Source organism: Bombina bombina, chromosome 1 (genome assembly GCF_027579735.1).
Source record: "Bombina bombina isolate aBomBom1 chromosome 1, aBomBom1.pri, whole genome shotgun sequence".
NCBI lineage: Eukaryota > Metazoa > Chordata > Amphibia > Anura > Bombinatoridae > Bombina > Bombina bombina.
In genome coordinates this window covers 23,553,219-23,568,313 of record NC_069499.1, presented here as the reverse complement: position 1 = coordinate 23,568,313, position 15,095 = coordinate 23,553,219, and the positions used below count along the sequence as shown (strand labels likewise).

The 15,095-nt window shown below is 47.5% G+C and overlaps 1 protein-coding gene across 1 annotated transcript; it reads left to right on the top strand.

Moving 5' to 3' along the window:
- The first annotated feature begins 12,168 nt into the window (after window positions 1-12,168).
- HSPA2 (heat shock protein family A (Hsp70) member 2) lies at window positions 12,169-14,894 on the top strand. Its single transcript, XM_053697274.1, is given in 2 exon segments — window positions 12,169-14,258; window positions 14,261-14,894. Coding segments are annotated over 2 exon segments (1,932 nt in total). The 5' UTR covers window positions 12,169-12,502; the 3' UTR covers window positions 14,437-14,894.
- Window positions 14,895-15,095: the final 201 nt, after the last annotated feature.

Genomic DNA, 15,095 nt, shown 5'->3' with positions numbered 1-15,095 from the left:
TCCATGCAAATGTGCTCCTAATTTTGTTCTACCATGCGTTTCTGGAGAGATACAACTCGTGTTTTATACATGCTAATCAATATATGACATGGACTCTGACACATTAACATCCAATCCTATAATATAAAAGGCCAAGTGTGTTTGTCCGAAGCTGTCATGCGCAGTAGAGACAGTGCGAAGACAAACAAAGCTGGCCTAAGACAAACGCACCTAATCTGCTGTTTGCCGCAAGAATGCTGGGCGGGGTCCGGGAGCCGGCATGGCTGGGGCGGGAGCGGGCTAGACGGGGGTGTGGCCAGACGGGAGCGGGCCAGATGAGACTCGGAGTGGACGTGGCCGGTGGGAGTGGGTGTGGTCGTGAGAGAGCAAAAGAGTGGGGGAGAGAGAGCAAAAGAGAGGGGGTGATAGAGCAAAAAAGAGGGGGAGAAAGAGCAAAAGAGGGGGGATAGAGAGCAAGAGAGAGGGGGAGAGAGAGCAAAAGAGATGAAGGAGGGAGAGAGAGCAAAAGAGGGGGGAGAGAGAGAGCAAAAGAGAGGGGAGATAGAGAGAGAGAGCAAAAGAGAGGGGGGAGAGAGCAAAAGAGGGAGAGAGAGCAAAAGAGAGTAAAAGAGAGGAGAGAGAGAGCAAAAGAGATGGGGAGGGTGAGAGAGAGCGAGCAAAAGAGAGGGGGAGAGAGGGGGGAGATAGAGAGCAAAAGAGAGGGGGACAGAGAGAAAGCAAAAGAGAGGGGGACAGAGAGAGAGCAACAGATCAGGAGGGGAGAGAGAGCAAAAAAGAGGGGGAGAGAGAGCAAAAGAGAGGGGAGAAAGAGAGGGGGTAGAGAGAGAGAGCAAAATAGAGGGGAGAGAGAGAGCAAAAGAAAGGGGAGAGAGAGAAAGAGAGGGGAGAGAGAGAAAAAGAGAGGGGGAAGAGAGAGCAAAAGATAGGGGGAGAGCGAGCAAAAGAGAGGGGGAGAGAGACAATAAAAGAGAGGGGAGAGAGAGAGCAAAAGAGGGGGGAGATAAAGAGAGAGCAAAAGAGAGGGGGGAGAAAGAGCAAAAGAGAGGAGGGGGAGAGAGAGAGAGCAAAAGAGAGGAGGGGGAGAGAGAGCAAAAGAGAGGAGGGGGAGAGAGAGCAAAAGAGAGGAGGGGGAGAGAGAGAGAGCAAAAGAGAGGGGGAGAGAGAGTAAAAGAGAAGGAGGAGAGAGAGTAAAAGAGGAGGAGAGAGAGAGAAAAAGAGGGGGGAGAGAGAGCACAAAAGAGAGGGGGAGAGAGAGAGAGTACAAGAGAGGACTGATAGAGAGCAAAAGAGAGGGAGGAGAGAGAGAGAGCAAAAGAGAGGAGGGAGAGAGAGAGAGAGAGAAGAAAAAGAGAGGGGAGAGAGAGCAAAAGAGAGGAGGGAGAGAGAGCAAAAGAGAGGAGGGAGAGAGAGCAAAAGAGAGGAGGGATAGATAGCAAAAGAGAGGAGAGAGCGAGATAAAGCAAAAGAGAGGGGGGAGAGAGAGAGCAAAAGAGATAGAGAGAGAGAGAGCAAAAGAGAGGGGGAGAGAGGGGGGAGATAGAGAGCAAAAGAGAGGGGGACAGAGAGCAAAAGAGAGGGGGACAGAGAGCAAAAAGAGAGGGGGAGAGAGAGAGAGTACAAGAGAGGACTGAGAGAGAGCAAAAGAGAGGGAGGAGAGAGAGAGAGCAAAAGAGAGGAGGGAGAGAGAGCGCAAAAAAGAGGGGGGAGAGAGAGAGAAGAAAAAGAGAGGGGGAGAGAGCAAAATAGAGGGGGGAGAGAGAGCAAAAGAGGGGGGAGATAAAGAGAGAGCAAAAGAGAGGGGGGAGAAAGAGCAAAAGAGAGGAGGGGGAGAGAGAGAGAGCACAAAAGAGAGGAGGGAGAGAGAGAAGAAAAAGAGAGGGGGAGAGAGAGAGAGCAAAAGAGAGGGGGGAGAGAGAGAGCAAAAGAGAGGGGGAGAGAGCAAAAGAGAGGGGGAGAGAGAGTAAAAGAGAAGGAGAGAGAAAAAAGAGAAGGAGGAGAGAGAGAGAAAAAGAGGTGGGGGAGAGAGAGCAAAAGAGAGGAGGGAGAGAGAGCAAAAGAGAGGAGGGAGAGAGAGCAAAAGAGAGAGGGAGAGCGAGATAAAGCAAAAGAGAGGGGGGAGAGAGAGCAAAAGAGAGGGGGAGAGAGAGCAAAAGAGAGGGGGGAGAGAGAGAGCAAAAGAGAGGGGGACAGAGAGCAAAAAGAGAGGGGGAGAGAGAGAGAGTACAAGAGAGGACTGAGAGAGAGCAAACGAGAGGGAGGAGAGAGAGAGAGCAAAAGAGAGGAGGGGGAGAGAGAGCACAAAAGAGAGGAGGGAGAGAGAGCGCAAAAAAGAGGAGGGAGAGAGAGAGCAAAATAGAGGGGGGAGAGAGAGCAAAAGAGGGGGGAGATAAAGAGAGAGCAAAAGAGAGGGGGGAGAAAGAGCAAAAGAGAGGAGGGGGAGAGAGAGAGAGCAAAAGAGAGGAGGGGGAGAGAGAGAGAGCAAAAGAGAGGAGGGGGACAGAGAGTGAGCAAAAGAGAGGTGGGAGAGATAGAGAGAGCACAAAATAGAGGAGGGAGAGAGAGAAGAAAAAGAGAGGGGGGAGAGAGAGAGCAAAAGAGAGGGAGGAGAGAGAGAGAGCAAAAGAGAGGGGGAGAGAGAGAGCAAAAGATAGGGGGAGAGAGAAAAAGAGAAGGAGGAGAGAGAGCGAAAAAGAGGTGGGGGAGAGAGCAAAAGAGAGGGGGAGGGAGCAAAAGAGAGGGGGAGAGAGCAAAAGAGAGGGGGAGGGAGAGAGAGCAAAAGAGATGGGGAGGGGGAGGGAGTAAAAGAGAGGGGGAGAGAGAGAGAGCAAAAGAGATGGGGAGGGTGAGCGAGAGAGAGGGGGAGAGAGAGCAAAAGAGGGGGAGAGCGAGATAAAACAAAAAAAGGGGGAGAGAGAGAGAGCAAAAGAGAGGGGGAGAGAGAGAGTAAAAGAGAGGGGAAGAGAGAGAGGGGGAGAGAGAGTAAAAGAGGAGGGGAGAGAGTAAAAGAGGAGGAGAGAGAGAGAAAAAGAGGGGGGAGAGAGAGCACAAAAGAGAGGGGGAGAGAGAGAGAGAGTACAAGAGAGGACTGATAGAGAGCAAAAGAGAGGGAGGAGAGAGAGAGAGCAAAAGAGAGGAGGGGGAGAGAGAGAGACGAAAAAGAGAGGGGAGAGAGAGAGCAAAAGAGAGGAGGGAGAGAGAGCAAAAGAGAGGAGGGAGAGAGAGCAAAAGAGAGGGGGAGAGCGAGATAAAGCAAAAGAGAGGGGGGGGGGGAGAGAGAGCAAAAGAGAGGGGGAAGAGAGAGCATAAGAGAGGGGGGATAGAGAGTGCAAAAGAGAGGGGGAGAGAGGGGGGAGATAGAGAGCAAAAGAGAGGGGGACAGAGAGCAAAAAGAGAGGGGGAGAGAGAGAGAGTACAAGAGAGGACTGAGAGAGAGCAAAAGAGAGGGAGGAGAGAGAGCAAAAGAGAGGGGGAGAGGGAGAGAGAGCACAAAAGAGAGGAGGGAGAGAGAGCGCAAAAAGAGGGGGGAGAGAGAGAAAAGAAAAATAGAGGGGGAGAGAGAGAGCAAAATAGAGGGGGGAGAGAGAGCAAAAGAGAAGGGGAGAGAGAGCAAAAGAGAGGGGGAGAGCGAGATAAAACAAAAAAAGGGGGAGAGAGAGCAAAAGAGAGGGGGAGAGAGCAAAAGAGAGAGGGAGAGAGAGTAAAAGAGAAGGAGGAGAGAGAGTAAAAGAGGAGGAGAGAGAGAAAAAAAGAGAGGGGGAGAGAGAGAGAGAGAGTACAAGAGAGGACTGATAGAGAGCAAAAGAGAGGGAGGAGAGAGAGCAAAAGAGAGGAGGGGGAGAGAGAGAGAGAAGAAAAAGAGAGGGGAGAGAGAGAGCAAAAGAGAGGAGGGAGAGAGAGCAAAAGAGAGGGGGAGAGCGAGATAAAGCAAAAGAGAGGGGGGAGAGAGAGAGCAAAAGAGAGGGGGAGAGAGAGCAAAAGAGAGGGGGGAGAGAGCAAAAGAGAGGGGGAGAGAGCAAAAGAGAGGGGGAGAGAGGGGGGAGATAGAGAGCAAAAGAGAGGAGGGAGAGAGAGCAAAAGAGAGGAGGGAGAGAGAGCAAAAGAGAGGAGGGAGAGCAAAAGAGAGGGGGAGAGAGAGCAAAAGAGAGGGGGAGAGCGAGATAAAGCAAAAGAGAGGGGGAGAGAGAGAGAGAAGAAAAAGAGAGGGGAGAGAGAGAGCAAAAGAGAGGAGGGAGAGAGAGCAAAAGAGAGGAGCGAGAGAGAGCAAAAGAGAGGAGGGAGAGAGAGCAAAAGAGAGGGGGAGAGCGAGATAAAGCAAAAGAGAGGGGGAGAGAGAGAGCAAAAGAGAGGGGGAGAGAGAGAGCACAAAAGAGAGGAGGGAGAGAGAGAAGAAAAAGAGAGGGGGAGTGAGAGCAAAAGAGAGGGGGGGAGAGAGAGAGAGCAAAAGATAGGGGGAGAGAGAGTAAAAGAGAAGGAGAGAGAAAAAGAGGAGGAGAGAGAGAGAAAAAGAGGTGGGGGGGGAGAGAGCACAAAAGAGGGGGAGAGAGCAAAAGAGAGGGGGGAGAGAGCAAAAGAGAGGGGGGAGAGAGCAAAAGAGAGGGGGAGGGTGAGCGAGAGAGACGGGGAGAGAGAGCAAAAGAGAGGGGGAGAGCGAGATAAAACAAAAAAAAGGGGGAGAGAGAGAGCAAAAGAGAGGGGGAGAGAGAGAGCAAAAGAGAGGGGGAGAGAGAGAGAGCAAAAGAGAGGGGGAGAGAGAGAGCAAAAGAGGGGGAGAGAGAGTAAAAGAGGAGGAGAGAGAGTAAAAGAGGAGGAGAGAGAGAGAGAAAAAGAGGGGGGAGAGAGAGCACAAAAGAGAGGGGGAGAGAGAGAGAGTACAAGAGAGGACTGATAGAGAGCAAAAGAGAGGGAGGAGAGAGAGAGCAAAAGAGAGGAGGGGGGAGAGAGAGAGAGCAAAAGAGAGGAGGGAGAGAGAGCAAAAGAGAGGGGGAGAGCGAGATAAAGCAAAAGAGAGGGAGGAGAGAGAGCAAAAGAGAGGGGGAGAGAGAGAGCAAAAGAGAGGGGGAGAGAGAGAGAGCAAAAGAGAGGGGGAGAGAGGGGGGAGATAGAGAGCAAAAGAGAGGGGGACAGAGAGCAAAAAGAGAGGGGGACAGAGAGCAAAAAGAGAGGTAGGAGAGAGAGAGCAAAAGAGAGGAGGGGGAGAGAGAGCACAAAAGAGAGGAGGGAGAGAGAGTGCAAAAAAGAGGGGGGAGAGAGAGAGAAGAAAAGAGAGGGGGAGAGAGAGAGCAAAATAGAGGGGGAGAGAGAGCAAAAGAGAGGGGGAGAGAGAGCAAAAGAGAGGGGGAGAGCGAGATAAAACAAAAAAAAGGGGGAGAGAGAGCAAAAGAGAGGGGGAGAGGGGGGAGAGAGAGCAAAAGAGAGAGGGAGAGAGAGTAAAAGAGGAGGAGAGAGAGAGTAAAAGAGGAGGAGAGAGAGAGAAAAAGAGGAGGGGAGAGAGAGTACAAGAGAGGACTGATAGAGAGCAAAGGAGAGGGAGGAGAGAGAGAGAGCAAAAGAGAGTAGGGGGAGAGAGAGAGAGAAGAAAAAGAGAGGGGAGAGAGAGAGCAAAAGAGAGGAGGGAGAGAGAGCAAAAGAGAGGAGGGAGAGAGAGCAAAAGAGAGGAGGGAGAGAGAGCAAAAGAGAGGGGGAGAGCGAGATAAAGCAAAAGAGAGGGGAGAGAGAGAGCAAAAGAGAGGGGGAGAGAGAGAGCAAAAGAGAGGGGGAGAGAGAGTAAAAGAGGAGGAGAGAGAGAGAAAAGGAGAGGGGGAGGAAGTAAAAGAGAGGGGGAGAGAGAGTGCAAAAGAGAGGGTGGAGCAAGAGAGGGCAAAAAAGTGTGGGAGAGAGAGAGCAAAAGAGAGTGGGAGAGAGAGAGCAAAAGAGAGGGGAAGAGAGAGAGAAAAAGAGAGGGGGAGAGAGAGCGCAAAAGAGAGGGGAGAGAGAGAGCAAAAGAGATGGGAGTGAGAAAAAGAGAGGGGAGAGAGAAAAAGAGAGGGGGGGGAGAGAGAGAGAGAGCAAAAGAGAGGAGAGAGAGCAAAAGAGAAGGGAGAGAGAAAAAGAGAGGGGGAGAGAGAGAGCAAAAGAGAGGGGATAGAGCAAAAGAGAGGAAAAGAGAGGGGAGAGAGAGCAAAAGAGAGGGGGTGAGAGAGAGCAAAAGAGAGGGTAGAGAGAGCAAAAGAGAGGGGGAGAGAGTGAGAGCAAAAGACAGAGGGGAGAGAGAGAGCAAAAGAGAGGGGGAGAGAGAGAGAAAGAAAGTGAGAGAGAGAGGGGGGGAGAGAGAGAGCAAAAGAGAGGGGGAGAGAGAGCAAAAGAGGGTGGGAGAGAGCAAGAGAGTGGGAGAGAGAGAGATCAAAAGAGAGGGGGGGAGAGAGAGAGCAAAAGAGAGGGGAGAGAGCGAGCAAAAGAGAGGGGGAGAGCAAAAGAGAGGGGAGAGAGAGCAAAAGAGGGGGAGAGAGAGCAAAAGAGAGGGGGGAGAGAGCAAAAGACAGAGGGGGAGAGAGTGAGAGCAAAAGACAGAGGGGAGAGAGAGAGCAAAAGAGAGGGGGAGAGAGAGAGAAAGAAAGAGAGAGAGAGGGGAGAGAGCAAAAGAGAGGGGGAGAGAGAGCAAAAGAGGGTGGGAGAGAGAGAGAGAGATCAAAAGAGAGGGGGGGAGAGAGAGCAAAAGAGGGGGGAGAGAGAGAGCAAAAGAGAGGGGACAGAGAGAGCAAAAGAGAGGGGAGAGAGAGCAAAAGAGGGGGAGAGAGAGCAAAAGAGAGGGGAGAGAGAGAGCAAAAGAGAGGGTAGAGAGAGCAAAAGAGAGGGGGAGAGAGTGAGAGCAAAAGACAGAGGGGAGAGAGAGAGCAAAATAGAGGGGGAGAGAGAGAGAAAGAGAGAGAGAGGGGGGAGAGAGAGCAAAAGAGAGGGGGAGGGAGAGCAAAAGAGGGTGGGAGAGAGCAAGAGAGTGGGAGAGAGAGAAATCAAAAGAGAGGGGGGGGGAGAGAGAACAAAAGAGAGGGGAGAGAGAGAGCAAAAGAGAGGGGACAGAGAGAGCAAAAGAGAGGGAAGAGAGAGCAAAAGAGGGGGAGAGAGAGCAAAAGAGAGGGGGGAGAGAGCGAGTGCAAAAGAGAGGGCAAGAGAGAGAGCAAAAGAGAGGGGAGAGAGAGGGAGCAAGAGAGGCGGGGAGAGAAAGAGAGAGCAAAAGAGAGGGGGGAAAGAGAGCAAAACTGAGAGGGGGAGAGAGCAAAAGAGATGGTGGAGAGACAGAGTGAGCAAAAGAGAGGGGGATAGAGAGAGAGTACAAAAAAGTGGGGGAGAGAGAAGAAAAAGAGAGGGGGTGAGAGAGCAAAAGAGAGGGAGAGAGAGAGCACAAGAGAGGAGTAGAGAGCAAAAGAGAGGGGGTGAGAGAGAGTGAAAGAGAGGGTAGAGAGAGCAAAAGAGAAGGGGAGAGAGTGAGAGCAAAAGATAGAGGGGAGAGAGAGAGCAAAAGAGAGGGTAGAGAGAGCAAAAGAGAGGGGGGAGAGAGAGCAAAAGAGAGGGGGAGAAAGAGCAAAAGAGAGGGGTAGAGAGAGAGCAAAAGAAAGGGGGAGAGAGAAAGGGAGCAAAAGAGAGGGGGGAGAGGGAAAGCAAAAGAGAGAGGAGAGAGAGCAAAAGAGAGGGGAGAGAGAAAAAGAGAGGGGGGGGGGGGGGAGAGAGAGCAAAAGGAGGGGGAGAGAGAGAGAGAGCAAAAGAGAGGGGTGTGAGAGAGAGCGAAACAGAGGGTAGAGAGAGCAAAAGAGAGGGGGAGAGAGCGAGAGCAAAAGACAGAGGGGAGAGAGAGAGCAAAAGAGAAGGTAGAGAGAGCAAAAGAGAGGGGGAGAGAGAGAGAGCAAAAGAGAGGAAGAGAGAGCAAAATAGAGGGGGGGGGAGAAAGAGCAAATAAGAGGGGGACAGAGAGCAAAAGAGGGGGGGAGAGAGCAAGAGAGGGGGAGAGAGAGAGCAAAAGAGAGGGGGGAGAGAGAGAGAGCAAACGAGAGGGGGGGAGAGAGAGCAAAAGAGAGGGGAGAGAGAGAGGGGGGAGAGAGAGCAAAAGAGAGGGAGGAGCAAGAGAGAGGGGGAGAGAGAGAGCAAAAGAGAGGGGAGAGAGAGGGGGGGGGAGAGAGAGCAAAAGAGAGGGAGGAGCAAGAGTGAGGGGGAGAGAGAGAGCAAAAGAGGGGAGAGAGAGCAAAAGAGAGGGGCAGAGAAAGAGCAAAAAAGAGGGGGAGAGAGAGAGAGCAAAAGAGAGGGGGGAGAGAACGAGTGCAAAGGAGAGGGGAAGAGAGAGAGTAAAAAAGAGGGGGGAGAGAGAGAGCAAAAGAGAGGGGGGAGAGAGAGAGAAAAAGAGAGGGGAGAGAGAGAGAGCAAAAGAGAGGGGAGAGAAAGCAAAAGAGAGGGGGGAGAGAGCAAAAGAGAGGGGCAGATAGAGAGCAAAAAAGAAGGGGGGAGAGAGAGCAAAAAAGAGGGGGAGAGAGAGAGAGCAAAAGAGAGGGGGGGAGAGCGAGTGCAAAAGAGGGGAAGAGAGATAGAGCAAAAGAGAGGGGGGAGAGAGAGCAAGAGAGGGGGGAGAGAGCAAAAGAGATGGTGGAGAGACAGAGTGAGCAAAAGAGAGGGGGAAAAGAGAGAGAACACAAAAGAGGGGGGAGAGAAGAAAAAGAGAGGGAGAGAGAGAGAGAGCAAAATAGAGGGGGAGGGAGAGAGCAAGGGGTGGGCCTGCTGTACTGCAAAAAATGGCCCATGTACACGGGCTTTAGGACTAGTATAAACTATTGGGGTGTGATTAAAAAAACAAAACATTTGCAATACACATTTTATTAGCAAAAAATACATTTTATTTATACACATAATTAAGCATGTAATTTTATTGTTTAATTTACCTACTTATCCTGCCTCATATCCTCTAAAAGTAATGTTTTATTTCCGTTGCCCTTGTATAGGCTGCAGTGAATACCACAGTATCCAGAATCTAACCCTGCAACATGGTGCTGGGTGATTGCTTGATTAGTACACTACTCATTTGTCACGGATACTGGGCTGCATGGGCTGATCCCTTGCCCCCCTATAGACTTCACCCCAGTTGTTTCTAAGTGGTTTTGGGCTCCTCAGAGCAACCACAATCCCTGGAAGCTTTGGTTTGCTTGTCTTGTGAAAAGCTGGTGTATGACCAGGAAAACCCTCCTAGGCTGGCCGGGCCCCTGGAACTCCCGGTCGACCACCTCACCACGGACACCCACCTAACCCCTCTCAGGCTGCCTGGGCTCCTGGAACTCCCGCTTGGCCACAGGACAGCAGGACACCCGCTAACTTTACCCCTGGTAGCTCCAGCAGCCATGTGCCCCAGAACTCCTCTCTTTTGGGGATTAGTAGCCCCTAGGGAGGACAAGAGGTGGGGGAATTACTGGAGGGGAGCTGCTTTGGGAACCAGGGTTTTTGGACACCCCCTACCCCATAATTCAACGGGCTGTATCTCTGGTCCCCAATAACGAATCACGCCGCTTTTTTGGATGGCGGAATCTGGGGACCGACCGAGAGCTTTCAAATGACACCCGGGAAGTGCTGCTGCTCCCCTGGGATCACCCCAAAACCGTCACCACTGTGTCCTGGGATTCTGGGGGACTATGGTTGCTATGGAGGCACCGGTCAGTCTGGAGGGGCGGGAATGGCGGGAAAACTGTGGCATTGTCTCCCTGTCTTATCAAGATGAGCTGTCTGTATAAAAGGAGTGTGTGTTTTCAATAAAATCAGTTTTCACCTGAATGCTAGTTTGTCTAGTTATTTGGGTGGGCTCCTGCTAGAATCACTTTCCTGAGCTACATAGTCACTTGTTCCAGGCAGAGGAAGGACCCGGTTGACGGCGCTACCCAGTCGGGGTAGCGGGGAGTCCGTCACATCATTCATGTCCAAGGGGTTGGCCCTGCGCTGCAAAGTATTTCAAATGTTGTTTTATTTTTTTAAACAAAATAATAGTTTCATATCATTATAAATTGTGTGTTTTCTTTTCAGACCCTTTGCAATGTTGCTATATACTATGTATAAAAGAATGCCCCTTTAATAAAATGAACAGCTTGATATGGTGTGTCACTGGAATTCTGTTCCCTCTGAGCAGAACATTTATGTGAGAGCTGACAGGAATCTGTGGGAGCGGCTGCTTGTATAGCTGGAAGCAAGAGCACGCTGGAGAAGAGTCAAGCCCAGCCTCTCGCTGCTTTAGGCTATCAGCTCCTTGTGTGAGCAAGTGTGATACTACTCTCTGGGCTTTGTGAGAAGAGCAATGAAAGACGGCATGGGAAAACTCACCCTTATGTAACCATTAGTGAGACAGCCCCCATGCTGGCAATATCATAGAACCCAACACAGAAATGAAATCTGTCTCAGTAATACAAATAGGCAAAAAAGCAAAAAGTTATAAATATTCTCTTAAAGGGACAGTCTACACCACAATTTTTATTGTTTTAAAAGATAGATAATCCCTTTATTACCCATTCCCCAATTTTGCATTATCAACACAGTTATATTAATATACTTTTAACCTCTGTGATTATCTTGTATCTAAGCCTCTGCAGACTGCCTCTTTATCTCAGTTCTTTTGAGACTTGGATTTTAGCCAATCAGTGCCTGCTCCCAGATAACATCACGTGCACGAGCACAGTGTTATCTATATGAAACACATGAACTAACACCCTCTAGTGGTGAAAACTGTTAAAATGCATTCTGAAAAGAGGTGGCCTTCAAGGTCTAAGAAATTAGCATATGAACCTCCTAGGTTAAGTTTTCAACTAAGAATACCAAGAGAACAAAGCAAAATTGTTGATAAAAGTAAATTGGAAAATTGTTTTAAATTACATGCCCTATCTGAATCATGAAAGTTTATTTTGGCCTAGACTGTCCCTTTAAGTGATGTAAAGTGCATTTATATATGTTCTTGTTAATGAAGCTAAAGTGCAATAATACTGTTAGATATGTTCTTGTTAATGAAGCTAAAATGCATTTATACTGTTAGATGTGTTCTTGTTAATGAAGCTAAAATGCATTTATACTGTTAGATGTGTTCTTGTTAATGAAGCTAAAATTCATTTATACTGTTAGATGTGTTATTGTTAATGAACCTAAAATGCATTTATACTGTTAGATGTGTTCTTGTTAATGAAGCTAAAGTGCATTTATACTGTTAGATGTGTTATTGTTAATGAAGCTAAAGTGCATTTATACTGTTAGATGTGTTCTTGTTAATGAAGCTAAAGTGCATTTATACTGTTAGATGTGTTATTGTTAATGAAGCTAAAGTGCATTTATACTGTTAGATGTGTTCTTGTTAATGAAGCTAAAATGCATTTATACTGTTAGATGTGTTCTTGTTAATGAAGCTAAAGTGCATTTATACTGTTAGATGTGTTCTTGTTAATGAAGCTAAAGTGCATTTATACTGTTAGATGTGTTCTTGTTAATGAAGCTAAAATGCATTTATACTGTTAGATGTGTTCTTGTTAATGAAGCTAAAATGCATTTATACTGTTAGATGTGTTCTTGTTAATGAAGCTAAAGTGCATTTATACTGTTAGATGTGTTCTTGTTAATGAAGCTAAAGTGCATTTATACTGTTAGCTGTGTTCTTGTTAATGAAGCTAACATGCATTTATACTGTTAGATGCATTCTTGTTAATGAAACTAAAGTGCATTTATACTGTTAGATGTGTTCTTGTTAATGAAGCTAAAGTGCATTTATACTGTTAGCTGTGTTCTTGTTAATGAAGCTAAAGTGCATTTATACTGTTAGATGTGTTCTTGTTAATGAAGCTAAAGTGAATTTATACTGTTAGATGTGTTCTCATTACATTATAGTTTTCTTTCTATTGTAAAGGGTTGGATGAGTTAAAGGAATGATTACAAAATATAGCATTTTTCTGTTTAGAGTTGTTTATGTTTCATGGAGAAGTGGGAGATTAGTTTGTTTTAAAGCCAAACAACCTAATGGGGTAGATGCTTTGCAGACACTGGCTGCTTGTGCACTGCCAAATGGCACCTCCACAATAACTAACTTAAACCAGGCAGGCACGCCCCCTTGGCAGTGATACACATGCAAGACTTTGTGACAGGCTTCCCTTTAGTTTTATAAGTAACCTCCCCCTGCCGGAGAGTTTTAAGGGACTGTGTCAGTGATACCAGAGGTGTTGGAAGAATTGATTTAGTTGTGTACAGATCAGAGAGTGGCAGCTCACGGCTTCCTGACAAAAACAGTGAGACTTTCATTATATGTGGAAAGTATTGAGGGAAGAGAAACTGATAATTCCCTGCATAAAGCTAAGAGACTGCTGCATCCGATTCAGACGAGAAAGTGAAAGGAGATCACTGTATCTAGCCAAGTGACTGAAAAGAGATCACTGCATATATACAAGAGACTGAAAGCTTCACTGCATCTAGGTAACCTTGAGACTAAAGCGGTCTAAATACTTTATCAGGCTTCATTACTATTCCAGAGTGCAAAATGGCTACCAAGTGCCCTGCTGTGGGGATTGATCTGGGCACCACATATTCATGTGTTGGGGTTTTCCAGCATGGTAAAGTGGAGATCATAGCCAATGACCAAGGGAATCGTACTACCCCTAGTTATGTGGCTTTCACAGACACTGAACGACTTATTGGGGATGCAGCCAAAAAACAAGTTGCCATGAACCCCACTAATACCATCTTTGATGCCAAGAGGTTGATAGGACGCAAGTTTGATGACCAAACAGTGCAATCAGACATGAAGCACTGGCCCTTCACTGTTGTTAATGAGGGTGGCAAGCCCAAGGTAAGAGTTGAGTATAAGGGAGAAATGAAGAAATTCTTCCCTGAGGAGATCTCCTCCATGGTGCTGATCAAAATGAAGGAGATTGCTGAGGCCTATCTGGGTATGAGTGTGCCCAATGTAGTTATCACTGTGCCAGCCCATTTTAATGATTCCCAGCGTCAGGCCACCAAGGATGCAGGTACCATTGCTGGGATAAATGTCCTGAGGATAATCAATGAGCCTACAGCTGCAGCCATTGCTTATGGGCTAGACAAGAAGGGTGCAGGAGGAGGTAAGAAAAATGTGCTAATTTTTTACCTTGGTGGAGGGACCTTTGATGTCTCCATTTTGACCATTGATGATGGCATTTTTGAAGTAAAGTCCACTGCTGGAGACACTCACCTTGGTGGTGAGGACTTTGACAACCGCATGGTCAAACACTTTGTTTATGAGTTAAAGCGCAAGCACAAAAAGGACATCAGACAGAATAAGAGGGCACTGAGACGACTACGGACAGCATGTGAAAGGGCCAAGAGAACACTGTCCTCCAGCACCCAGGCTAGTTTAGAAATAGACTCTCTTTATGTAAACATCGACTTCTACACATCCATTACCAGAGCCAGGTTTGAGGAACTCAATTCAGATTTGTTTCGGGGCACACTGAAACCAGTGGAAAAGGCCCTGCGGGATGCCAAGCTAGATAAAAGCAATATCAGAGAAATCGTACTAGTTGGTGGCTCAACCCGCATACCTAAGATCCAGAAGATGCTGCAGGATTTCTTCAATGGCAAGGAGCTAAACAAGAGCATCAATCCTGATGAGGCAGTAGCCTATGGGGCGGCTGTGCAGGCTGCCATCCTGACTGGGGACAAGTCTGAGAATGTGCAAGACTTGTTGCTTCTGGATGTAGCTCCCTTGTCTCTAAGAATTGAGACAGCTGGTGGTATAATGACAGCACTCATCAAAAGAAATACCACTATCCCTTCCAAGCAGACCCAGACTTTCACAACATATTCTGACAACCAGAGCAGTGTACTTGTGCAGGTCTATGAGGGGGAGAGGTCCATGACCCGTGACAATAATCTCCTGGGCAAGTTTGACCTGACTGGCATACCGCCTGCACCACGTGGTTTTCACCAGATTGAAGTCACTTTTGATATTGATGCTAATGGTATTTTAAATGTGTCAGCAGTGGACAAAAGCACAGGCAAGGAGAATAAAATCACCATTACTAATGACAAGGGCCGGCTGAGTAAAGAAGATATTGAACGCATGGTTGATGAGGCAGAGAGGTACAAGGCTGATGATGAAGCGAATAGAGACAGATTGGCCGCCCAGAATGGATTGGAGTCCTACACATACCAAATGAAGCAGACAGTAGAAGATGAGAAACTGAAGTGCAAGCTGAGTGACAAAGACAAAGAACTTATACTGAACAAGTGCAAAGAAACTATCACCTGGCTGGAAAAAAACAGATGGCTGAAAAGGAAGAGTTTGAGCACAAACAAAAAGACCTGGAGAAGCTGTGCAATCCAATCATCACCAAGCTCTATCAAGGTGGCCCCTCAAATCCTGGAGCAGGAGCTAGTGGATCAGGAGCTGGTGGATCAGGAGCTGGTGGACCCACTATTGAAGAAGTTGACTAGATATCTGCAAGTGCTCATGAGTTTAGTAGCATTTCATTTTTTTTCATATTAACCTTTAAAAGCAAATGGGTTACAGTTGGCAGATTTAAGATTGCAGCTTTAATAATTGGTTATTTAAGGTTTATTCCCAGGGTGAAGAACACAGTAAACTAAATGTAATTCCAAACATTGCTTCTCAGGGCATATTGTAGGCAGTAGATGGTCCTTGGGAAGGGTTACTCATCCTTTAATCATTACTTTAGCTCCTTAAACCACAAAGGTAATAACTGCCCTGAATTTGCACATTAGTGCCTTTTTGTATGTCCAGTGGTCCACAAGGAGAGGTGGAGAGTGTATCTCCTAGACCCTTAGATAGTTAATCAATTTTTGGCACCACTACAAAGTCACAATCTACAACCTTACATGCATGAAAACTGGCATAAATGTATTGGTATATTAGCAAGGGAAGCTTGCACAAAACAGTTAAAAAAGGGGCTTTGGCTGCTTTAGTGGGTGTTTATATAACTTGTTTCAACACAATCTTACTTCTTATTGGTATAAGGTTATGTATAAAATGTTGTTTTTTGTTTGCTCATATGTAACTGCACCAAAAAAAGAAAAGGAATCCCAACAGGAAATAAATATATATCTGCCCAATATATATAGTAAAGAAAAATAGA